The sequence below is a fragment of the Sorex fumeus genome, unplaced genomic scaffold (genome assembly GCF_029834395.1).
Source record: "Sorex fumeus unplaced genomic scaffold, SorFum_2.1 ptg000047l, whole genome shotgun sequence".
NCBI lineage: Eukaryota > Metazoa > Chordata > Mammalia > Eulipotyphla > Soricidae > Sorex > Sorex fumeus.
Window position 1 is genome coordinate 9,660,272 of NW_026606104.1, and position 23,648 is coordinate 9,683,919.

A 23,648-nucleotide genomic window follows, 5' to 3' on the forward strand; every position below is an offset into this window, starting at 1 on the left:
TTGTACTCTCTCATATTTCAAAATATCTTTGTTCTTGTGAAGAATATATGTTTGGAGAATGACTTAGATCAGTGTCATTGATCTTAATTTACTCTTCAGCTATATCTACAGTTTTATTCTGGAATAATTTTTAAATTTCACCAGATCTCCAACTTTCTAAAATGTGTATTTTTATGATCTGAAAATATTGCTTATAAAAATCAATTTTATGTATTTTAAAACTGATTTTATCTTGCTGTTCTCTGTTTTCTAAATTGTTAGTTACCTTATTTATTAATATTACCCTTTTTAGTGTGTTGGCTATGCTAGGTGGTGCAACCCAGAGGTGTTAATGTTGTTGGGACACAAATCGAGGTCCTCAAACATGGAAGGAACTCTACTACTCTACCAGAGCTATATCATTGGCCCCATTAATCCATATTCTTAACTACACAGGAAAAAGATAACATTTCTCAACCAACTTTGTAGTTTGATGTGGCCCTACAACTAAGATATTTCTAGTTAATGAGATATAGGTAAAAGTGTGAAATTCATCTTCCTAGAATGTTGCTAAAAGGAAGTGGAGTCAGGTTGTAAACAGGACATTATTTCTTTACCCCTTATTCTTTCCTTTCCTCCTATGTCATTTATGGAGTAAATATACAATCGCTAGTACCAACCAACCTTCTTAGACTGTAAGATACTTTGAAGATATAAGCTAAACATGATGCACTGTAGCACTGTAGCACTGTCCTCCAATTGCTCACCAATTTGCTCTAGCGGGTCCAGTAACATCTCCATCGTGAGATTTGTTGTTACTGTGTTTGGCTTATCGAATATGTCACGGGTAGCTTGCCAGGCTTTGCCGAGCAGGCAAGATACTCTCAGTAGCTTGCCGTGCTCTCCGAAAGGGGCGGAGGAATAGAACACAGGTCAGCCACACTAGCCGCATGCAAGGCAAGCGTCCTACCACTGTGCTGTCGCTCCAGCCCAAGCTACACATGGTAAAGAGCAGAAATATTGGTCCCTGGTCATTTGAAGGATCACAGGACTAAGTTTAGGATTACCTAGGTGGGTATCTTTTTACACCAGAGAATAAGCAATTTAATGAATCTTGTAAATTGGTCATAGTTGAGTCTACTTCAAACTAATTCAATACCACATCTCACTTGATCCTTTCAATAATCTTAATTTAGTCATCCTATAACTACCACACAATTCTATTCCCGTTAGTTCAAGTACCAGAAGTGCCATGTCACTTCAACTGAGAGACTTAATGTTTCTACAGAGGACAAGCCTGGATGGGAGTGAAATAGCCCTAACAAGGCTCTAACTAGAATAAATTCCTGTTCTGCCTTTCATTCTTGTTTAAATAGTATTTCAAAAATCTTACATTTACTCCAGCAATTTATGCATTCCACGATTTTTCAAAAGTCCTGTTTTTCTTCTGTGTGGAAGAAAGAACACTATTCACATTTTTCCTTCAGGTTCTTCTTTGTAACCAAATCTTGTAACTTTCTGTTTCCTAATATATGATATAAAATAACTTAGAATTATACCATAGCTAAAGAAAATAGTCTGTCAACTGAAGGTACACGTTCTGAAAATGGGGTTTGTTCTTTCTTTGTATTTTCACATATCTTCTACTAAAACTAAGCCATGATTGTAGAATTATTCTTCCTACTTGCCCTTTGCACAGCTGATGTGTTTTGATCTTGTCATGAGACCACTCTTCCCCCAAAAATATAATATAAGTTTGATCATTTTAGTTAGATCCAGAGTTATTTTCATGTCAACGATGGCTAGTTATTTTAACAGTCAAAACAGGCAGCTAACTGGAACCATAATAATAGTACAGCAGTTAGGGCATTTGCCTTGCACGAGCCTGACCTATGTTTGATCCCTGACATCCTATATGGACCACTGAGCATAACCAGGAGTAATTCCTGTGTGTTGTGTCATGAGTAAGCCTAAGCATCTTGGGTGTGGCCCCCAAATAAAAAATAAAACAAAAAAAAACAAAACCAACAACAGTTGCTTAAAAACAAAAGCAGAGAACAAGGAATCTATGTTACAGAGTGCACAGTAGAAATAGTTGATTTGGGCATAAGTTTGCCATCTTCGAACCTGGTGCCTTGTTGCCAATAAAGCTCTTTTCCACTGTCACTGTCACTGTCCTCCCGTTGTTCATCGATTTGCTCAAGCAGGCATCAGTAATGTTACTGTTTTGGGCATATTGAATACATCACGGGTAGCCTGCCAGGCTTTGCTGTGCGGGCGAAATACTCTCGGTAGCTTGCCGGGCTCTCCAAGTGGGGCGGAGGAATCGAACCTGGGTCGGCCACATGCAAGGCAGAAGCCCTACCCGCTGTGCTATCGCTCCAGCCCTAGCTCAAGACAGAATAGATGGTATATCCTTTTCCTTTAATCACTTAAGTTCTGTAGCCAGGAAACTGCTCATTTCTAACAATCAGCTAATAGACAGAACAGATGCTTCAGCATCTAGCCACTATACCTGTTATTCAGTTGGCACTTAAGATATTTGTTGATTATATACATTGTGCTGGGCTGGAGTGATATCACACCGGGTAGGGCCTTCGGCCCAGCCGACCCCTCTCGGAGAGTCCAGCAAGCTACTGAGAGTATCTCGCCCGCACGGTAAAGCCTGGCAAGCGCCCCATGACGTATTCAATATGCCAAACACAGTAACAAGAAGTCTCACAATGGAAATGTTACTGGGCCCGCTTGAGCAAATTGATGAACAATGGGAGGACAGTGTTACAATGCATGCATTGTTCTATTTTCTATATCTTGCAAAGATAAGAAGACAGAACTGTATTGGAGGACAGATTGATAATTTTAGATGTTTTTTGATATGATCATGTGTTACACAAATCAAGACAGAAGAATTTCAAAATGAGATAATTAAGTTAACTATTGTGCTTTAATTTTTATTTTTTGCATTTTTATTGAATCACTGTGAGATAGACCCTTGCAAAGCTGTTCATGATTGAATTTCAGTCATACAGTATTCCAACACCCATCCCTCTACCAGTGTACATTTCCCAACACAGTGTCCCCAGGTTCCCTCCCATCACCCTCCACCTCCCACCCCCCACTCCCTGCCTGCCTCTATGGCAGGTGCTTTTCTTCTCTCTCTCTCTCTCTCTCTCTCTCTCTCTCTCTCCCTTTCTCCCTCTCTCTCCTTCTCTCTCTCTGTCTCTCTGTCTCTCTTCCTCTCCCTCTCCTTTTGGGCATTGTGGTTTGCAGTATTGATACTGATACTCTTGTTCCTTCCCTTCCTCTCTCCCTCCCTCTCTCTTTCTCTCTCTCTCTCTCTCCCTCCCTCCCTCTCCTTTTGGGCATTGTAGTTTGCAATATTGATATTGAAAGATTATCAAGAATATCCCTTTACTTACTTTTAACTCTCAGATCTTGCCCAGTGTGATCATTCCCAGCTATTATTGTCATACTGGTCTCTTCTCTATCTTACCTACCCTCAGTCCCACACACACTTGTGGTTAGTTCTAGCCATTGACCAGTCTTCCTAATCCCTGTCTTCCCTGGCCATGGATATTAGCCTTTACTATATATTTTTTTATATACCACAAATGAATGCAGTCATTCTGTGTCTGTCCCTCTCCGTCTGACTCATTTTACTCAGCAAGATTCTCTCCACATCCATCCACTTATAGGCAAATTTCATGACTTCATTTTTCCTGACAGCTGCATAGTATTCCATTGTGTAGATTTGTCATTGTTTTTTTTGTTCCATTCATCTGCTCTTGGACATTCAGGATGTTTCCAGGTTCTGGCTATGGTGAATAGTGCTTGTGTAATAATTTTAAAGGAAGTAATGAAATGTGTTCTTTTCATTAGTCTCATTCAGGCTCAGCTAGGATGCATTCCTATACAAGACTTCGCTTTGACACAAGATACCTCAAAGATTTTCAGAAATGGTTCTCGAATTACAAGATGTAATGTATTAATACTAATCAATTTTCAGTATTTTTCCAGTCAACTAGTATACTGAATTAACATTGGAAATTTTTTTAGGGCTATCAGAATTTATGGCTACTCAAGAAAAGAAGTTTATCATACTATTAAACAGTTTGATATTAGCAAAATGTTTTAGATGTAAACTTTGGGAAAACTCTAAGCATGTATCCAAACAACTGGAAAAAATTGGTAGGTACAATAAATGTGTTCGTTGTCAATATCTGTAATTTGTTTTATTTTTAAGTGTTTTAAAAACTGCTTTGGGGCCAAAGCAATAATACAGCAGGTCGTGTGTTTGCCTTTCACATGGCCAGCCCGGGTTCAATTCCCAGCATCCTAAAGGGTCCTCCAAGCACCACCAGGAGTAATTACTGAGTGCAGGGCCAGGAGTAAGCCCTGAGCATCTCCAGGTGTGACCTAAAAAGCGTAAAACAAACAAACAAGCAAAAAAAAAAAAACAAAACTAAAATAGATACAGATATTTAACTTTAAAAACTAAGGTAGGACTAAATAAGGTATGATGTTTCTCTGAAGTTGTGATTTCATTTGCTCCTGCTTAAAGGATTATTCCATTTGTAATTAATTAGGAAAACCAGAAAAAATGAATATCCTCATTTAAAAATTTATTTTTGAACCGAAAATGACATTTCATTTTAATTTCAATAGCTATGTGGTGGCTGCTCTATTTTTCACCTTTTTTCTGATGGAGGAGGTTAGGCTACCCTGATGATGTTCAGGGTACCATGCTGTGTGGGGGATAGGATCCAAAACTGCTGGATGCAAATCATTACTCAAGCAAGCCCTTTGAGTAATTACCCCAGTCCCTCCCTCTTCCATTTTTATAACTCTTGTTTCAATCTCAATGACAAGGTACAGAGTTAATACCTCTGGCTTATTTCTGGTTCATTATTAATACTTTAATCACTTATTGACACCTGTATCTTAACTGCTTGTTTTCAATAACAATAGGACTTTGGTACTGATGTTACAAAGAGTACATAGACAAATTATTGTACCTGATTGTTTCCTATCTGGCTCATGACATAAATTGGAATCTGGCTTATGATATAAATGGGAAAACTCTAGAAGGTGCTATTTACAAAGACTGGGATAAACTCAAGCACTCTTAAGTTTCAAAATTTGTGCCTTTGGCTTTGTGAGATTTTTTATTTTGGGGATAGAGGGTAAAGGGAGCTATACCTGGCTCTGTTCAGGGCTTATTCCTGGCTCTGTGCTCAAGGATCACTCCTTGCGGGAATTAGGCCAGATGGGGTGTCACGGATCAACCTGGGTCAGCTGCATGCAAGCAACTGTTGACCCAATTGCTTTTTGTAAAAAAAAAAGAAACCCTATTGTTAAACTCTGAGAGTGCTTTATATATCTTGGATATTATTCTTTTGATGAATAATTTGTGAATATTTTTCTCAGGAAATAGGGTGGTTTTATTTTAAGATTCATTTCTGCACAGTGAATAAGCTTTTTAGTTTGATTTAGCCTCATTTCTTTATTTTCTTTATTTCTGCAAATTTTTTTCCCAGTGGGGTCAGACTCTTGGACAGTTATGCCTATGTTTTCTTCCACGTATATTATTGGAATAACTTTGATGTCAAAGCGTATAATACATTTTTTCATAATAATAAGTAAGAGAAATACCTGAAAGTTAAAGAATAGTTAAAGTTCTGAGTAAGGAATACTAATAATATGTGTGTCTTAGATAAGGTAGTAATATTTTGGAGTTTTATACTTCTAACAATATCTTTTATTTTGGGATTTGGATAAATTCATTCTTAAGAGTATAATAAACATAACTTTCAGTCTCTTATAAAGGCAGGCAGGGGGTGGGGGGGTGATGGGAGGTAACCTGAGGACACTGCTGCTAGGAAATGTACACTGGTGGAGGAATGGGTGTTGGAATACTGAAATACAGTCAAGGACAGCTTTGTAAGGGTATATCTCACAGATATTCGATAAAATTTTTTTAAAAAAACAAAAACAAACCAAAAATTTTCTTAAAACACAAGTAAACAGAAAAAAATGGAATTAAATTTTGATATATTGAAAGAACAAAATTAAAGCAAGTGTGACCCAAAAATAGTAAGAGTAGGAAATTAGTTGAGAAAGGTAGCCTGTGTTCAACTTTCATAGTTAAGGGGGTTTGGCCATAGTAAGGAAATTGCCACTTTATTCTAAATGCTTCTGGAAGACATTGGAAGTTTTAGGTAGAGGAATAGAATGATCTGAATTATGTACAGAATCATAGAGATAACTGTTTCTAAAATAGCTCAGAGAACCTTAGATGCATGAAATAATATTCCTATCCTAAATAAGGTTGTCATTTTTTATCAAATATTAATACTAGGTCTCTTGATACTTGTCCTATGGATCATATATGGTCAAGCTAAGGGTTGAAACAACATGTGGACCAAAGAGTTACTCTTTTTTAAAATAAAGTAAATGTATGTCTTATTTTGGTTTGAAAAAATTAAAAGTTAAACAATTAAATGATGCCATAGCCAGAATAATTGAATTGTAAACTTGAGAAAAAAACTTAAAACTCATTGTCTAAATCTTAATAATTTTATTGATGTATTTGTTAAATATTTAAGTATGGATTTAGTTTTAAATGGATTATTTAGAAAACATTATTTAATTAATTTCCCACAGGTATATCATTATCAAATGCAATGGTTAATGCAGGTTTGACTTCCTTTAAAAAAATAGAAGAAAAAAATGCAAGAGAACTTGAACTGGTATTTAATGTTTACTTATTTCAAATTTTTCCTGAATTCTACCTAAATTTTAAAACCTGTTGTTTGTTTTTATTTACACTAAAAGTAATTTTCCTTTTCATTGTCATATTTCAGTTTATCAGTGTTTCGGCTTAAAAGGATTGTTAAAATTATTGACTTTTAAAATATTTTGCTAAGATGTTTTAGAATTGTAGTAAGAATCTAATGATATAAATGTTTTTAGATTTTAAATAGGCATCCGCCTTTTGGAACACAAATAAAAGAAACTGTGATGTATCTTCCAAAATATGAGCTTGAAGTAAAACAGGTAACTTTTTAAGATTCTTTTTTAGGCATTTAACTTTTCTTAAAGGTATTTTGATTGTCTTTTCAGGAGTAAAATTATTCATGACTGTCTTGGAACTAAATCTGAGTTGTAAGGTTATTTGTAACATTTTTTGTCTATTTTGTTTTTGTTTTTAAAGATTACAAGATATAATGAAACCACAGCAGAAATATTAGTGACCATTGTGTTAAAAAACTTTGAACAGCTACAAACTAAAAGAACAGCACCAGATTCTCACTATGTTACATTAATCATAGGTGATGCAGATAATGAACTAGTTTTTAAGCACAAAATTATGTAAGTGTTAAAGTTACATTATTTGATTTTATTTTTAGGCATATACTATAATAAAAATTACACAGAAAAGCAAAAAAGTTGAATTACAATTTTTAAATCTATATATGGATAGTTTCTCTATTAAATGAGATATTGACTTTTTATTTATAGTTTTAGATTGTTATATTTAGTACTAAAAAGAACAAAGTGAAAAATCACTATGATCTGAAAAAAGAAACAATAGTTACTGTTGCCAAAATTTCTAATTGGGTTGTTTTTATCTGGTTATTCATGATATTACTATTGTTTAAGTTCAGTTTTCCTTTTTCTGACTTCAAAATATAACTTCTATTATGAATTTAAATATAAAACTTTCTAGAGACCCATTGTAGCAATCATAGCATTTATATCCAAGGTATGGAGGAGGTATCTACCTTTGTTTATTTGGAAGGCCACACCTGTTGATATTCAGGGCTTACTCCTGATTCTGTTCAGGGATCACTTCTGGCAGGGCTGAGGGGATCATATGGAGTGCTGAGAATTAGGGTGCTTGCCCTCAGGTCAACCACGTGGGAGGCAAGCACCCTACCCACTTTACTCTCTCCAGCCTGGAGGCACCCTTCTTTTTATTATTATTATTTTGTTTGATTGTTTTAATGAATAACCATGAGATACAGTTACATACTTAAAAACTTCCATGATTACGTTTCAGTCATACAATGATCGAGTACCCATCCCTCTACCAGTGCCCATTCTCCACCACCAATGTTCTCAATATTCCTCCTGCCACTCCCACCTCTTCCCAACCCCTGCCTCTGTGGCAGACACATTCCCTCTTATTCTCTCTCTCTCTCTCTCTCTCTCTCTCTCTCTCTCTCTCTCTCTCTCTCTCTCTCTCTCTCTCTCTCTCTCTCTTTTGGATGTTATAGTTTGCAGTACAAGTACTAAGCGGCCATCATGCTTGGTCCATAGCCTACTTTCAGCATTCATCTTCCATCGTGAACAATCCCTCCCTCCATCATTTACTTAGTGGTTCCTTCTCTATCCCAGCTGCCTTTTCCCTCAGCATATGAGACTGGCTTCTATGCTGTGGCATGATCCTCTGGCCCTTATCTCTACTATCCTTAGGTGTTAGTCTCCTATTATCTTACTTTATGTTCCACAAATGATTGCAGTCATTCTATGTCTGTCCCTCTCTTTCTGATTCATTTCACATAGTATGATACTCTCCATTTCCATCCATTTATATGCAAATTTCATGTTTTTTATCTTTTCTAACAGCTGCATAATCTTCCATTGTGTAGACATACCAAAGTTTCTTTTTTTTAATATTTATTAGTGAGACATTATGAGGTACAGTTGTAGACTTACAAATTTTTGTGCTTGGGTTTCAATTATACAATGATCAAATACCCATCCCTCCACCAGTGCCCATTTCCCACCACCACGGATCCCAGTATCCCTCCCACCCCCCATCCCCCCATCCCACCCTGCCTCTGTGTCAGGGCATTCCCTTTTGTTCTCTCTCTCTTATTGGGTGTTGTGGTTTGCAAAAGAGGCAATGGGTGACAATCATGTTTGGTCTATAGTCTACTTTCAGTATGCTTCTCCTATCCTGGGAGGATCCTCCCAACACCCTTTATTTGGTGTTCCCTTCTCTATCTGAGCTCCCTTTTCCCCTAGCATGTATGGTTGGCCTCCAAGCCATGGAGTAAAATTCCTGGTCAAAGTTTCTTTAATGAGTCATCTGTTCTTGGGCACTCAGTATTTTTCCAGATTCTGGCTATTCTAAATAGTGCTGCAATAAACATACAAGTGCAAATGTCATTTCTACTGTACTTTTTTCATCTCCGGGATATATTCCCAGAAGTGGTATTGCTGGGTCAAATGGGAGCTCAATTTCTAGTTTTTTGAGAAACGTCCATATTGTTTTCCAAAAGGGCTGATCAGTTGGCATTCCCACCAGCAGTGAAGGAGAGTCCCTTTCTTCCCACATTCACACCAACAGCGGGTGCTTTTGTTCTTTTGGATGTGGGCCAGTCTCTCATGTCAGATGATATCTCATTGTTGCATCTCCCTGATTATTAGTGATGAAGAGCATTTTTTATGTGCGTTTTGGCCATTCATATTTCTTTTTTGAGAAAGTTTCTGTTCGTTTCATCACCCCATTTCCTGATGGGATTGGATCTTTTCTTCTTCTTGTGTTCAACCAATGCCTTGTATATCCTTGATATCAACCCCTTATCAAGAAGGGTATTGGGTGAATATCCTTTCCCATTCTGTAGACTCTATTTTCCAGTCAGTTTCTTTTGAGGTCTCCCATCCAAGCACTAACCAGGCCCACCCTGCTTAGCTTCCGAGATCAGACGAGATCGGGCACGTTCAGGGTGGTATGGCCGTGCCTGCACGCCAGAGCCTGGCAAGCTCCCCGTGACGTATTGGATATGCCAGACACAGTAACAACAACAAAAGTCTCTAATGGAGACGTTACTGGGCCCGCTCGAGCAAATCAATGATCAACGGGAGGGCCTTTACTTACTTACTTACTTCTTTGGGGTACAGAAGCTTCTTAGTTTAAATAGTCCCATTTGTTTATCTCTGTTTCCACTTGCTTGCTCGGTCAGTTGGCATTTCATCTTTGAAGATACCTTTAGCTTCAATGTTCTGCAGGTTGCCGACCTTTTCTTCAATGTACCTTATGGATTCTGGTCTGATGCTGAGGTCTTTTAACCCAGTTTAATCGGATCTTTGTGCATGGTATTAGGTAGAGTTCTGAGCCCATTTTTTTTTGCATGTAGCTGTCCAGTTTTGCCAACACCATTTGTTAAAGAGGCTTTCCATGCTCTGCTTTATATTTCTTGCTCCCTTCTCAAAGAATAGATGATCATACATTTGAGAGCTTGTTTGGAGGTTCTAGCAGGGGAGCACAGCTACTCGTATACCCTCGACCAAAGACTGGTCCGTCTCTATTCGGGGAAGGCTGTCCTCTTCGACCTAGCTCACAGCTTCAGGAGGGACGCACATGGAGTGGTGAGGGAGGAAGGAGACATCCGCTTAGCCAGCCAGATCAGCCGAATCAACCCTGGCGATCAATGGGGTGATAGATGTCGCAGCCACATCGCCCTCACATCCACATTTGAGGGTGTGTATAAGGATATTTAAACCTATTCCGTTGGTCTGCAGATCTGACTTTGTTCCAATACAACGCTGTTTTAATTATTACCGCTTTGTAGTACAGTTTGAGTTTGAGGAAGGCGATGCCTCCCATCTTTTTTCCCCAAGAATTGCTTTAGCTATTTGTGGGGGCTTGTTCCATATGAGTTTCAGGAGTGTTTGATCAATTTCTTTGAAGAATGTCATGGGTATCCTTATAGGGATCACATTGAATCTGTATAATGCTTTGGGGAGTTTTGCCATTTTGACAATGTTAATTCTCCCAATCCAAGAGCAGGGAATGTGTTTAAATTTCCTCATGTCCTCTTTTATTTCTTGAAGTAGTGTTTCGCAGGGGTTTTTTTGTACAGGTACTTTATGGAGGTACCTTTCTTTAAACCCTGTTCTCCAGCATGCCATTCTGTTATTTTTTGCTTCAGCCTATTCTCTAATATTATTTCTCCAAGGATGTTATAAGCAAATTCTAAGGATATCAGTTATAATTACAGCATATATTTTAATCAATTATTATATTTGAGGTTCTGAATTAACCTTTGTATGAGAGATATTATCTACATTTTATAAAGGAAGATATTAAGATAAGGAGAGTTTAATCAGTTTGTCCAAGTATATAAAACTAGTTCATAGCAAAGACTAGATCTGAATCCTGGAAAATTTAGTAATAAAATATTTCACACTCTTGAACTAGTGATGTTAACTGTATTACTACACATGAAAGTCTAAGAATGGCAGTGACTCTGAAATGGGAATCCCCTAATTGCTACCATGCAAAATTCCTGAAGGAACTACCATTACTAATAGGATATACCTTTCTCTGGTAACTCTTCTGCAACAAGCTATGAGACACTTAATAGAGTATATGATTGTTTAAACATTTATCATCTGTGGCAATTAACTCTAATGATGGCTTGACTACATAAGACTTGAATTCAGTCACAAAATTGGTTGAGGGTATATGAATTTTTAGTTATGACCTATTTCAATTTAGTTCAATTGAAGTAACAAATACATGTTATTTATTGTTGTTTTTTTCTCCTTTCGGGTCACACCCAGCGATGCACAGGGGATACTCCTGGCTTTGTACCCAGGAATTACTTCTGGTGGTGCTCAGGGGACCATATGGGATGCTAATAATTGAACCCTGCGGCTGAATGGTCAGCTGCATGCAAGGCAAACACCCTACCCACTGTATTATCACTCCAGCCCCTACATGTTATTTGTGTGTAACCAGTTTAAAGTGTTAGTGATTTAGGAGCAGGCTCATAGATTATTGCTAGCAATTCTTCAGGTAAACCTAAAATGTGACATGAAATCAGTTGTGACCTACTGTTAGGAAAATTGTAGTTGTAGTTTTATTGACATTCTTTGTTCCTTCTCAAAGTTAGGAGAAAGTCGTTTTAAGCAACTCAGTTTACTACCAAAGAGTACTTTGGATCAGTTAACTCTTAAAAAGTAATGTGTTATTTCATTTAGTGTTTAGGTCACTATTTAAATTATGTATTACTATTTTTTAGGGATTCTGTTTTGCTGAAAAGTGGTAATTGGACTAAAAAAATTGATGTGCAGAAAGCTCTTATATCAGAAGATCTTAGCATAAATCTAATTAGTTCTGAATATGGTAAGTTTATTGAATTAAAGGAAACATGAATGTAAAGAATATAATGGCATTTAAAGAGTATTCCGTGGGCAACCTCCCCTCACTGCCCTGTCTTCCAAGAGTTTGGCAGTAATGCCCACGAACCGTTTTTGGTGCCATATAAGCTCATCAACTGACCATGATTCAGAGACTCACAAATACATGTTGGAAGAGGTCAGCAAGCTACAGAGATCTCTCAGACCTGAAAGTCATCATCCAGTTAAAAAATCAATTTCAACTGTGTTACCTTATTTAAAATTTTAGAATTCCTGGAGTGCACATCATGCACTCTCATACTCTCTATCATCTATGTACCAGAAGTAACACATATTTGACAGGATGTAAGGTAGAAGGCAACCAATCTCAATTAAAAAATATTAGCACACAAGGATCAACCTCTAATGACTTGTTAGTAATCTTATACAAGGGCTCAATGGCTCCAGGGTGAGATCATTATCTTCATACATTTTCCTCTAAGGAAACATCTTTTGATTATTTTTAGAGAATTGTTCATAACAAGCAATACAAAATTATTTAGGGCCTGCTATTGGGGCAGGCTTGGATAGTGGTTGGAAAAATTCGAAATAATGGTGGTGGGAAGGTGTAATGGTGGTGGGGTTGTTGTTAGAATATTGAATGTCATAAATTTTTGTGAACAACCTTATGTAAATGAAATTAAGTTTAAAAAATGTTAAGTATTCCTCAAAAAAAATACTCTATCATTGACTTTTCAGCAGGTTTGATTGGTGGTGAGACTGGTGTCGAAATATCGAATGTAACCAAAATAGAGAGAGAGAATAGGGGAAATTGTCTGCCACACAGGCAGGGGAAGAATTGGAATGGGGGTGGGGTGGGGAATACTGGAGATTTTGGTGGTGGAAAATGTGCACTGGTGAGGGGATGAGTGTTTGATGATTGTATGACCAAAGCTCAAACATGAAAGCTTTGTAACTGTATCTCACGGTGAATCCAAAAGGGGGGGGGGGGTGGAAATAATAATAAAATAATAAACATTCAGAATAGAATGAAAAAAGTAATATGGAGTTGATGCCCAGTTCAATCAGCTTAATCAATAGATGAATAAATAGAAGTACTACTAGCACAGCGGGTAGGGCGTTCGCCTTACAAGCGGCCAACATGGCCGACCCGAGTTCGATTCCTCCGCCCCTCTCGGAGAGCCCGGCAAGCTACCGAGAGTATTCGATATGCCAGACACAGTAACAACAAAGTCTCCAATGGAGACGTTACTGGGCCCGCTCGAGCAAATCGACGATCAACGGGAGGGCCTTTACCTTTACCTTTACTACTACATTATTTTAAAAAATGTTAAGTATTCCTTTGATACTGAAACAGAAAAACAAGATAAATGATAAAATTAAGTTATTTAGGGGCTGGAGCAATAGCATAACGGGTAGGGTGTTTATCTTGTGTGGAACCGACCCGGGTTTCATCCCCAGCATCCCATATGGTCCCCTGAGCACCGCCAGGAGTGATTCCTGAGTGCAGAGCCAGGAGTAACCCCTGTGCAGGATAGTGAATCTTAATTATTATAGGATTTGATTTTTATTTTTATGATCATAGTTGTATAAAAGTTCATTTGTTATATTTAAATTTTATTTCACATTATAATTTCCTGGACTGTTAGCCCTGTAAGTTCACAATTTTAAAAGTATAAGTGGTGGAGAAATAGTATAGTGGGTGGGGTGTTTGCTTTGCATGCAGCTAATTGGGATTCGATTCCTGGCACCTCATATGGTCTCCTCAACCTGCCAAAAGTGATTCCTGAGCCAGGAATTAACTATGGGCATCACCAGGTGTGACAAAAAACAAAACAAAAAACAGTATACACAATATAAAAACAAATAATTGGTGTGATATATGGATTTATATGGTTATATTATGCCTTATATCTATTCTTATTTTTTTCAGTTGGACTTGACATTCAGAAGAAATTTACAGTCTTATATTTAGGACCCAAGAGATTTGAAAATCAAATAATTATACAAAAGAAACCAGAAACAGAGGTATCTCGTTCTTACCGTTCAGATAGACCTAACATCATGGGATCTAATAAAGGTAAATACTATATTTATTCCTATTTTTTCATTGGGGCAAAGATGCCTAGGAATGTTCTACAAAGAAATAGTGGGTACTCTGGAATTAAATGTTTATTTTTCATAATAGTTGCAATAATAATATGTAGTGAGGTGGCTGGAAAGATTCACCCATTAAGTAAGGAACTTGCTGGGCCGGAGTGATAGTGCAGCAGGTAGGGCATTTGCCTTGCTCGTAGCCAACCTGGGTTTGATCCCCAGCATCCCAAATGGTCCTCCAAGCACCACCAAGAGTAGTTCCTGAGTGCAGAGCCAGGAGTAACCCCAGAGCATCGCTGGGTGTGACCCCAAAAGTGGAAAAAATAAAGAAAGTAATGAACTTGCTTTCACAAAGCTGACCCCAATTGGAATCCCCAGCACTACATACTTTCACAAAGCTGACCCCAAAGACTGTGGACATCGACCACTTAAATTCAGATCTCTCAAGCCCTCAAATTTATACATCAAGAACTCTAGTGATTATCTCTATTTTTTATGTTTCATATCCACATCTAGGTTTATTCTTTTTTACTCTTTCCAACTAACATCTGCTGAGCTTATATCGCTCCCTGTCTTAATTTCTCTAACTGGTACCTGTTCATCTATCAAGCAGTTTTCTCCTGCCTATAACCTAGGAGTTATATTATTCCCTGTCTTACCCCATACATTCAGTATTTTGGCATGTTTTAGTCTGTAGCAGTGTAGCACTGTCCTCCCATTGTTCATCGATTTGCTCGAGCTGGCACCAGTAACATCTCCATTGTGAGACTTGTTGTTACTGTGTTTCGCATATTGAATACACCACGGGGAGCTTGCCAGGCTCTGCCATGTGGGCAGGATACTCTCGGCAGCTTGCTGGGCTCTCCAAAATAACTCTTGAAAGTGGTTCATGGTATGTCCTCTGTAGGTATCATTGTTGAATGAAGTGGAGGAACACTGACTTAAAATGGTTGTGTTAATAAGCTAGTGAAGAAAAGCAAATGTGAAAATGTTTTGTAAATGAATAAAATACTTTTCTAAATTTTACTATCCGCTCCTCTCGGAGAGCCCGGCAAACTACCGAGAGTATCGAGAGAGAGTATCTCACCCGCACGGCAGAGCTACCCGTGATGTATTCAATATGCCAAACACAGTAACAACAAAGTCTCACAATGGAGACGTTACTGGGCCTGCTCAAGAAAATCAATGAACAACGGAAAGACAGTGATACAGTGATGTTATACCATATTTTTAGTTCCTGTTTTCCTTAAAATTCCCGTGGTTTATGCATTTGAATATAAATAAAGACTATTTTTTGCCCAGCTTTTGGTGGTCCCTTTTCTCTTAGAACTCCCAATCCACAGAAGGAGGCTACATTTGTAATACTGTATTCTAAAATCTTCAGTCTTCAATTCTAGTCACTATTTTCCTGACAGCAAAATTTTCAGTAGCCAAGGTAGCCTTTTATTAATTTGATTGCAAACTGGAATTACCAGTAGGAAGTGCCTCAGTTTAAGAAAGAATAGGTTTAGGTCTACACTATAATATGTAAATTCAGATCATTAGAATAAGAATGCCCATCCTTTGCCAAATGCAGAGAGTCAAAGATAGATGACTATAAAAAAAGACTAAAGCAGAGGTCTAGAAACAAAGGTGACAATGCTTGAGCCAGGGTTCTAGTGACTTTCCTCTTTTGGATTCTATTCTGTCCTGGTCTAGTGATATTGCTGCTTTTGGTATTCTTTGAGATATATTTTTGTGCAATATATTATGTTTAGCTACCACCAATTTTTGTTTTTTTCAAATCTTTGATTTGTTTTATGCAACTCTATTGTAAAGTTTATGTCTATTTACTATGCTTCCTACTAGTATAAGTACTTTTATTTTATTTTTTATAAAGTTGCTCACAATAATTGATTGCATTTAATATTTAAACACTAACCCCACCACCATTACACCTTTCCACCACCATATTTTGAATGTTTTCATCCCGAACCTCAAACCATGCCCCCAAAGCAGAACTGAAGTAATTTATTTTGTACTACTTGTTATAAATAATCATCTAAAAAATGATCCATAAAGTTTTCTTTGAGGAAAGTGTGTGAAGATTGATGTATTTCACTTAGGAACTATTAAGCAGCCCTTCTATAGGAGATTAGTAACATGTTGTTAAAGGTTGAGCCTTGTGTGGACATATATATATATATATATATATATATATATATATCACTGTCACTGTCCTCCCGTTGTTCATCGATTTGCTCGAGCAGGCCCAGTAACATCTCCATTGTGACAATTGTTACTGTGTTTGGCATATCGAATACACCACGGGGAGCTTGCCAGGCTTTACCGTGCAGGTGAGATACTCTCGGTAGCTTGCCGGTCTCTCCAAGAGGGGCGGAGGAATTGAACTCGGGTCGGCCATGTTGGCCACTTGTAAGGCAAATGCCCTACCCGCTGTGCTATCATTCTAGCCCAGATATATATTTTTTTCATATTTTATGTATATATATATTTTTTGCCCCTAAGATTGGTAGATTGGTTGCCTTCTACTTTAAACCCCATCAAACATGGTGTGCTACTCTTGGTATATCAGTGGTGCAGAGTATCAGATGTAATTCAGTCACAAATGCAGCTGTACAGTCCAGGAATAGATTTACTAGTGGGTGAGGCTTGTCTATGCCTGGGGAGAGTGGCTGTGAGCATGGCAGTGATTGGATTCTGGAGGTTTTTGGCTGTGGGGCTGGCTCCATTGGGGTGGGGAGGGGAATTCACCAGCCCCTCTCTGGGTTGCCCCAAATGAAATAGCCTGGCACAGGTTCTGGAGGCAACTCTACAATGTATCATTCTGTGCTCTCTTCTAAGAGATTTATTGTTGAAACTCTGGATCATGGTCGTTAATGAGATTATATGGCACCAGAGGTGGTTTGTGGGCATGACTGCTAAGCTTCCAGAAAAAGGGACATGGTAGTATGGGGAGGTCATCTATTCCTAGCTCTGTTGAACCTGGATTTTTCAGTCACAAGTCCCACATACCTGGGTTTTTCTGCAGATTCAGTCATGGGTGAAGCTCGTCCAAGACTGTGGAGAGCGGCCATAAGCATGGTGGTAGTATGAGTATTTAAGGGCAAAATTCCCCCACATATTCAGCACAACCCTGAGGAAAACAAAAAATGTTTCCTGTTTCCTATTAGACAAATATTGTTTTATTACACACCTTTCACACGCACACACACACAGTCATCCCAAATCCTGTGTACTTCTTTACTATATACAGTTCTTGCATTCATATTTATATTTCCCCAAATATACCTTGTACCTTTGTACATGAACTCCATGCACTATATATGTTTTTTCCTTAGGAACTTATGCATAAAGATGCCATAGATTTACCCTGTGGAGATTGTGACAACGAAATTTGGCTTTTAAAATAATTCAAATGTAACATTTTTTGAACTTTTGTCAGACAATAATATTAAATAATACTAACTTATTTTCTACTCAGAGATAGTTGCCAAATGTTTCTAAGTATGCTTACAAATTGATTCTTTTAATAGTTTATTATCAAATTATAGGATTACTATTTTTTTAAAATATGCACCTCAGTGTGAAAAATTTTAAATTATTTTTATTCTTTTTACAATTCTGAAACCATTTTATCATCAGTTTTTATATATTATTATATTCAAGAAAAAACTTTTGTTAAATTTAAGGAGAATTTTTGGCTATTTTAAATATAATGGAAATGTGAAATTCACTTTTTTTAAATTAATTCACCATGAGATAGTTATAAGCTTTCATGTTTGTTTCAGTCATACAGTGATCAAACACCCATCCCTCCACCAGTGCACATTTTCCACCACCAATATTCCCACTATTTCCCCCAACTCAACTCTCCCCCTGCCTCTATGGCAGACAATTTCCCCCATACTCTCTCTCTAATTTTGGGTATTCTGGTTTGCAATATAGATACTGAGAGGTTATCACATTTGGTCCTTTATCTACTTTCATCACACATCTCCCATCCCGAAGATCCCTCCAACCATCATTGACTTAGTGATCCCTTCTCTATTCCAGCTGCCTTCTCCCCCAGCTCCTGAGGCAGTCTTCCAACTATGGAGCAATATTCCTGGTCCTTGTGTCTACTGTCCTTGGGTGTCAGTCTCATGTTATTTTATATTTCACAAATGAAAACTTACTTCTTAAATTGTAAAGTTAAAAGAAATTCAGATTATATATTTCTTAGTATCCAATTTTGGTCATTCAAAAACTGGTGGTATTGTTTTGGGGCCACACCTGGTGATGCTCAGGATACTCCTGACTATACTCAGGAATCACTCCTGGAGGTACTCAGGGGACCAAATGGAATGCTGAGAATCCAAGCCTGGTTGGCTGTGTGCAAGGCAAGTACTGTACTTGCTGTGCTATTGCTCTGGCCCGGCATTCAGAATCTTAACCTTTTAATTACATTACCAATTTGTCGGGCTATTATTTAGGCTTTTTAAAATTTGAATAAAAACTGATTTGACATTAATAAAGTGATTTGTATTTCCTTTGTCATTCTAAGAATTTAATGTTTTTGAAGAAAGTAGGGTGGGGGGGGACACATTACCTGAACATTTTGGTAGTGTGTACATTTAAATACTAATCAAAAGTCAGTCTTTTTATCTACTCTTCAGTGTATATTTACATTAAATTGCAACATAAGAATTGCAGTTCATCAGTGTGATTTTTTTGATAAGTAAAAAAAGTATAATTTTGACTAAAAATGTATTATCATTGAAAAAGTAAAAATCATAAGGAGCTTAAATCTATTATTAAAATAAATCATAACTATAAAAGTCAAAGTAATATTTTAGATTTTTAACTCTAGTAGCTTTTTCACTAACTTATTTTCATTTCAAATTAGTATGTGAGGTGAAATTATGAGGAATGCCTGATACTTTTGATTTTTTTCTTGAAATTTTTTAAAGCACCGAACCTTATCCCCCATCCATTACTGACCTGTTAAAGTATGTTTAATGTCTTATCTACAAAAATTCTAGTTGACATTATGGTTTTTACTTTAAATATATGGAACTGAGGACATTTTATTTAAATGAAGTAACACTGCATTATTATATACCTCAAGTATGCATCATTGAAAATCAATATGTGTATATCGTATATTAAATTCACTCTTTACAATAAAATTGTCTCCTTTATCCTATTTTATACACTCTACTCTCAGCCTTCTAGTAATCATTAATTGGTCCTATAGTTTTTTTTAATTCACATGTTTTGTATTCTCTGCATATACATATGAGTGAAATCATATGGTGTTAATATTCTTTGTGGTTTATTTCACTGAGCACAATTCCTTCTAGGTCTATCTATACTGTTGCAGTATTTCATCTTGCTTTCGTAGCTGAGTAATATCCCATTATATATATGTACCACATCTCTATCCACTGTCTATTCACTATCATTGAACATTTAAGTTGTTTTCAGTTCTTTACTGTTGTAAATAATGCAGTAAGCATGGCAGTGTATATATTTCTTCAATTAGTGCTTTTGTATGTTTCAGATAAATGCAAACTTGGGACTTTAGAAATATATAGATTAGAATGATGTGTTACAAAACTGAAAATATATGCATTTCAGATGTTAATAGTGATGGTGTGGGATCTGCTAATTATAAAGTATACCTAAGATTAGGTAGGCCAATTTTGTCAAAGTATCTTATTTATTTAACAATCAACCTTTGAAAGCTTATGTTTATTAGTAAGATGCATTCAAACAGTTCTCAGGATGTAGGGAGTAGGTGGTAGTAAGATAGCAATAATATTTATTTTCTAAGTACAATTTTTAAGGAAGGATAGTAAAATAATCACTAAGGAAATATTCATATACTGATATTATAAGCAAACATGCATATAGTTTTCATTCCTCACCAAATCTGACAACTCTGCCTTGAAATTCGAAACAGTCTCTGGAAAATCTAAGATTGGAATCCTGATCTGTTTGCACAACTGGAAACGTGTGGTCACTGTGCACCACCGTGTGGAAATGTTTTGAAAAGCTTCTATTAGAAAGTTTTAGATTAAGAAGCAAAGCAATGCCTAATCCCCAAACAACCTGTAACCTATTTCCTTCCTGTCTTCTCACTCACAGAAAACATATTTCTTAAATAAAGTCAGTTACTTGAAAAAATAAAGGCAGTCAGTTAGTATAAGTAGGGAAGCAGAGTAGCTGAGAGATCAGATTCTAGAATTAGACTACCTGAATTAGAATCTCAAAGTTATATATATTATCTGCATAAACTCGAATGTGTTACTTAACCCCTTATGACTTAGCTTTACTCATTTTTGAAATGGGGATATAATAGAACTGCCTTAGCAGCAGATGGCAAAGAATAAAGAGACGTTTGAGGAAAACCTGAAACATTGAAAGAAAGCCCCCAAAAAGTAAACAGAAGATAAACTAAAGAGCAACTGGATAATTTATGAATGTAATAAAACTTTAACTTAAAATAATTGGCAATATCAGAAATTAAATTTTTAATTTTCAGCCAGTAAATAGAATAGGATGGCATAGAAAAAGAATTAGAGAATAAAAGCAAGCACAGGAAAGTAAAAACTGTAACAAACCTACTCAAAGCTGTTCATTTTTCAAGGATACAGAAAATTTAACTTTCCTTTCTTGGACAGATGCTTAAGGATGTGCACAATAAATTAGTGCTAAATTGAAAAAGAATAAAAATTGAAGAATCTGGCAATAATGGATTCTGTCTACAAACAATGAAAGGGTATTCTAGGATTACAACTATAGATCAGTCCTGTATTGCATTAGGGTGGAGGGATTAAAGAAGTAAGGTTCTGAAGGGTGAATAAATTGCTAAGATGTCTCAATATACTCGTTTACATCTCTGAAATATAAATGAAGTTAAATAAACTGAAGGTAAATATTGCTAGACTTCAGGGCAACCTATACACCTCAATAATTTTTTTACAGGGCTGGAGCTATATAGTATAGAGGGAAGGGCGTTTGCCTTGAATGCGGCTGACCTAGGTTCGATTCCCAGCATCCCATATGGTTCCCCGAGCACCGCCAAGAGTAACTCCTGAGTGCAGAGCCAGGAGTAACCCCTGTGCATCGCCGGGTGGGACCCAAAAAGTAAAATAATAATAATAATAATAAATTTTACTTCCTGTATCTCTCAAATAAGTTCCTTCTTTTTGACTTTACTACTGCCACCACTCTAGACTATCATTTTCTTACCTAGACTTCAGCTGTAGTCTCTTAGTAGTTTTCTTTCCTCTACTCTATTTTTCTTAAATCTATCCTCCTATTATATAGATAGATTTATTTCAAAATGCAAATTTGGTTATGTTTCTTCTTTGGTTAAATACTTCAGTGGTGGGGCTAGAGCAATAGTACAGCAGTTAGGGCATTTACCTTGCACATGGTCAACCCTGGTTTGATCCCCAGCACTCCATATGGTGCCTTGAGTCTTCCCTGCCCACCTACCCCTGCCCCGCCCTCATTCCCCAAAAGTGTTACCTGAGCGCAGAGCCAGGAGTAAGCCCTGAGTACCATCAAATGTGACCCCAAAACCAATAAATAATTTAGTTGACTTCCCATAACTCTTGGAATAAAATATTTAAATTATTACTATTCCCTACAAGTTTTAATACTGTCACATAACCAACCAGTCCCTATATTTAGGGAGTGGGATAGTAGCTTTTTGTGTGGTCTTGCTTCATCTCCATAGTGTTGACTAATAACAACATGAGACCTAAATGGATTTAAGCAGTTTGTTATTTATCCAAACAGCAAAGCAAGATCAGCATGGTATCGGCTATTTGCATTTCTAATCCCATAAAATGACACTCAACGAAGGGACCCAATGATGTGACTACGGGTACCTTTGTTTTCTGAGGGTCAACTCTAGATATTAACTAAATTGTTATATAGCCGGCACTTACTCCTTAAAGGGGGATAGTGGAAAGATCTCTGCCTTACTGGAATTAGGAAAGCAGATGAAAAACTGTCTCATGCGAATCTTATGAAGATTAGGAGACAAATGAGAACCAGCCTTTAATTGTTCCCACAAGAGTGTCTTTCATGTCATAAAGAAAAATCAAGTTTTTCTGTAGAATACAGAAAGAGAGAAGGGGAGGCTAGAATTACATTGTGAAGGACCTTGAATATGGAATTAATTGTTCTGTCAATAGAAAATAGACAGTAGAAAATACACAATTCTAGATTGTGTACTCTAATATTTTTTGTCTTTTAAATTTTATTGTTATAAAATAGCTCACAATATTTAATTATGTTTAATAACTTGAACACCAAAACTTATCAGATAACACCTTCCCACCACCATACTTGGGATGTTCCCATTCTGAACCCCAACCCCTGCTCGAAAGCAGAACCACAATAATTCATTTTGTATTGTTTGTTATGAATAAACCACTGAAAGAGATCCAAGAAAGTTTCTGTAGAGGAAAGTATATGAAGATTGTTGTATTTCATCCAGGGGCCATTAAGCCCCTATATAAGAGATAACTAATATGTTGTTGAAGGTTGAGCCTTGTATGTTTATATATATATATATATGTACATATATATCTGTAAAAATATTTCTTTCTTTAATATTGGTTGCCTTCTACTTTAAACCCCACCAAGTAAAGTGTGCTACTCTTGGAATATTAGTGGTGTGAGTTATGACATGTCACGTGGCCACGAATGAGGCTGTGTGGTTCAGGAGAAAGTTCACTTGTGGGTAAGGCTCAGCCAAAGCATGTGGAGAGTGGCCATGAGCATGGCGGCGGTTGAGTTTTGGAGATTTTTGGCTGCCGGGGCTGGATCTCTTGGGGCAGGAAGGGGCCTCACCCGCCCCACTCTGGGGTGCCCCGAGTGAAACAGCATGGCATGGGGTCTGGTGGCATGGCAATGGCAGTGTCATTTTATTCTGTTTTCTGAGAGAGAAGGACAATGGATCTCTGGATCGTGGCCTTTGATGAGATTATCTGGTGCCAACCAGAGGCGGTTTATGGGTATGACTGCCAAGTCATGGGAAACAATGGGAGACGGGGGTAGCCTAATATTTTTAAGTAGGTAAGTGATCTGGCCAGAGTTAAATTTAGAAGGATTAAGGATTAATTAAACAGGAGTGCATAGAATAATTTGTAACATAATAGACTGGCTTCAAGTGAGCCAAGTAACTAAGTGACAAAAAAAAACTGCAGTAAACTTTCACTATGTCTCATGTTGTTAAATAAAATGTCCAAATCTTTCAAAGACCATTGGAACACATCTGTATTTGAGAGTAACTGGCATTTTTTAAAACTTGTCATAGCAAACATAAGCACAATAATTATGTGAGTCATCTCGAAGAAATGATAAAATTGCTCGGTGATTTTATGCTAGGTGAATTGGTCTTTGAAGAACAG

General features: G+C 37.1%; 1 protein-coding gene across 1 annotated transcript in view; it reads left to right on the top strand.

The window, feature by feature from the left end:
* Nucleotides 1-23,648, top strand: part of HFM1 (helicase for meiosis 1) — a 118,313-nt gene that overhangs the window by 64,593 nt on the left and 30,072 nt on the right. Inside the window, 7 exon segments of the mRNA XM_056123527.1 lie at nucleotides 3,859-3,956; nucleotides 4,036-4,167; nucleotides 6,643-6,728; nucleotides 6,952-7,035; nucleotides 7,193-7,350; nucleotides 12,018-12,121; nucleotides 14,069-14,215. Of these exon segments, the coding sequence (XP_055979502.1) occupies nucleotides 3,859-3,956; nucleotides 4,036-4,167; nucleotides 6,643-6,728; nucleotides 6,952-7,035; nucleotides 7,193-7,350; nucleotides 12,018-12,121; nucleotides 14,069-14,215 (809 nt within the window).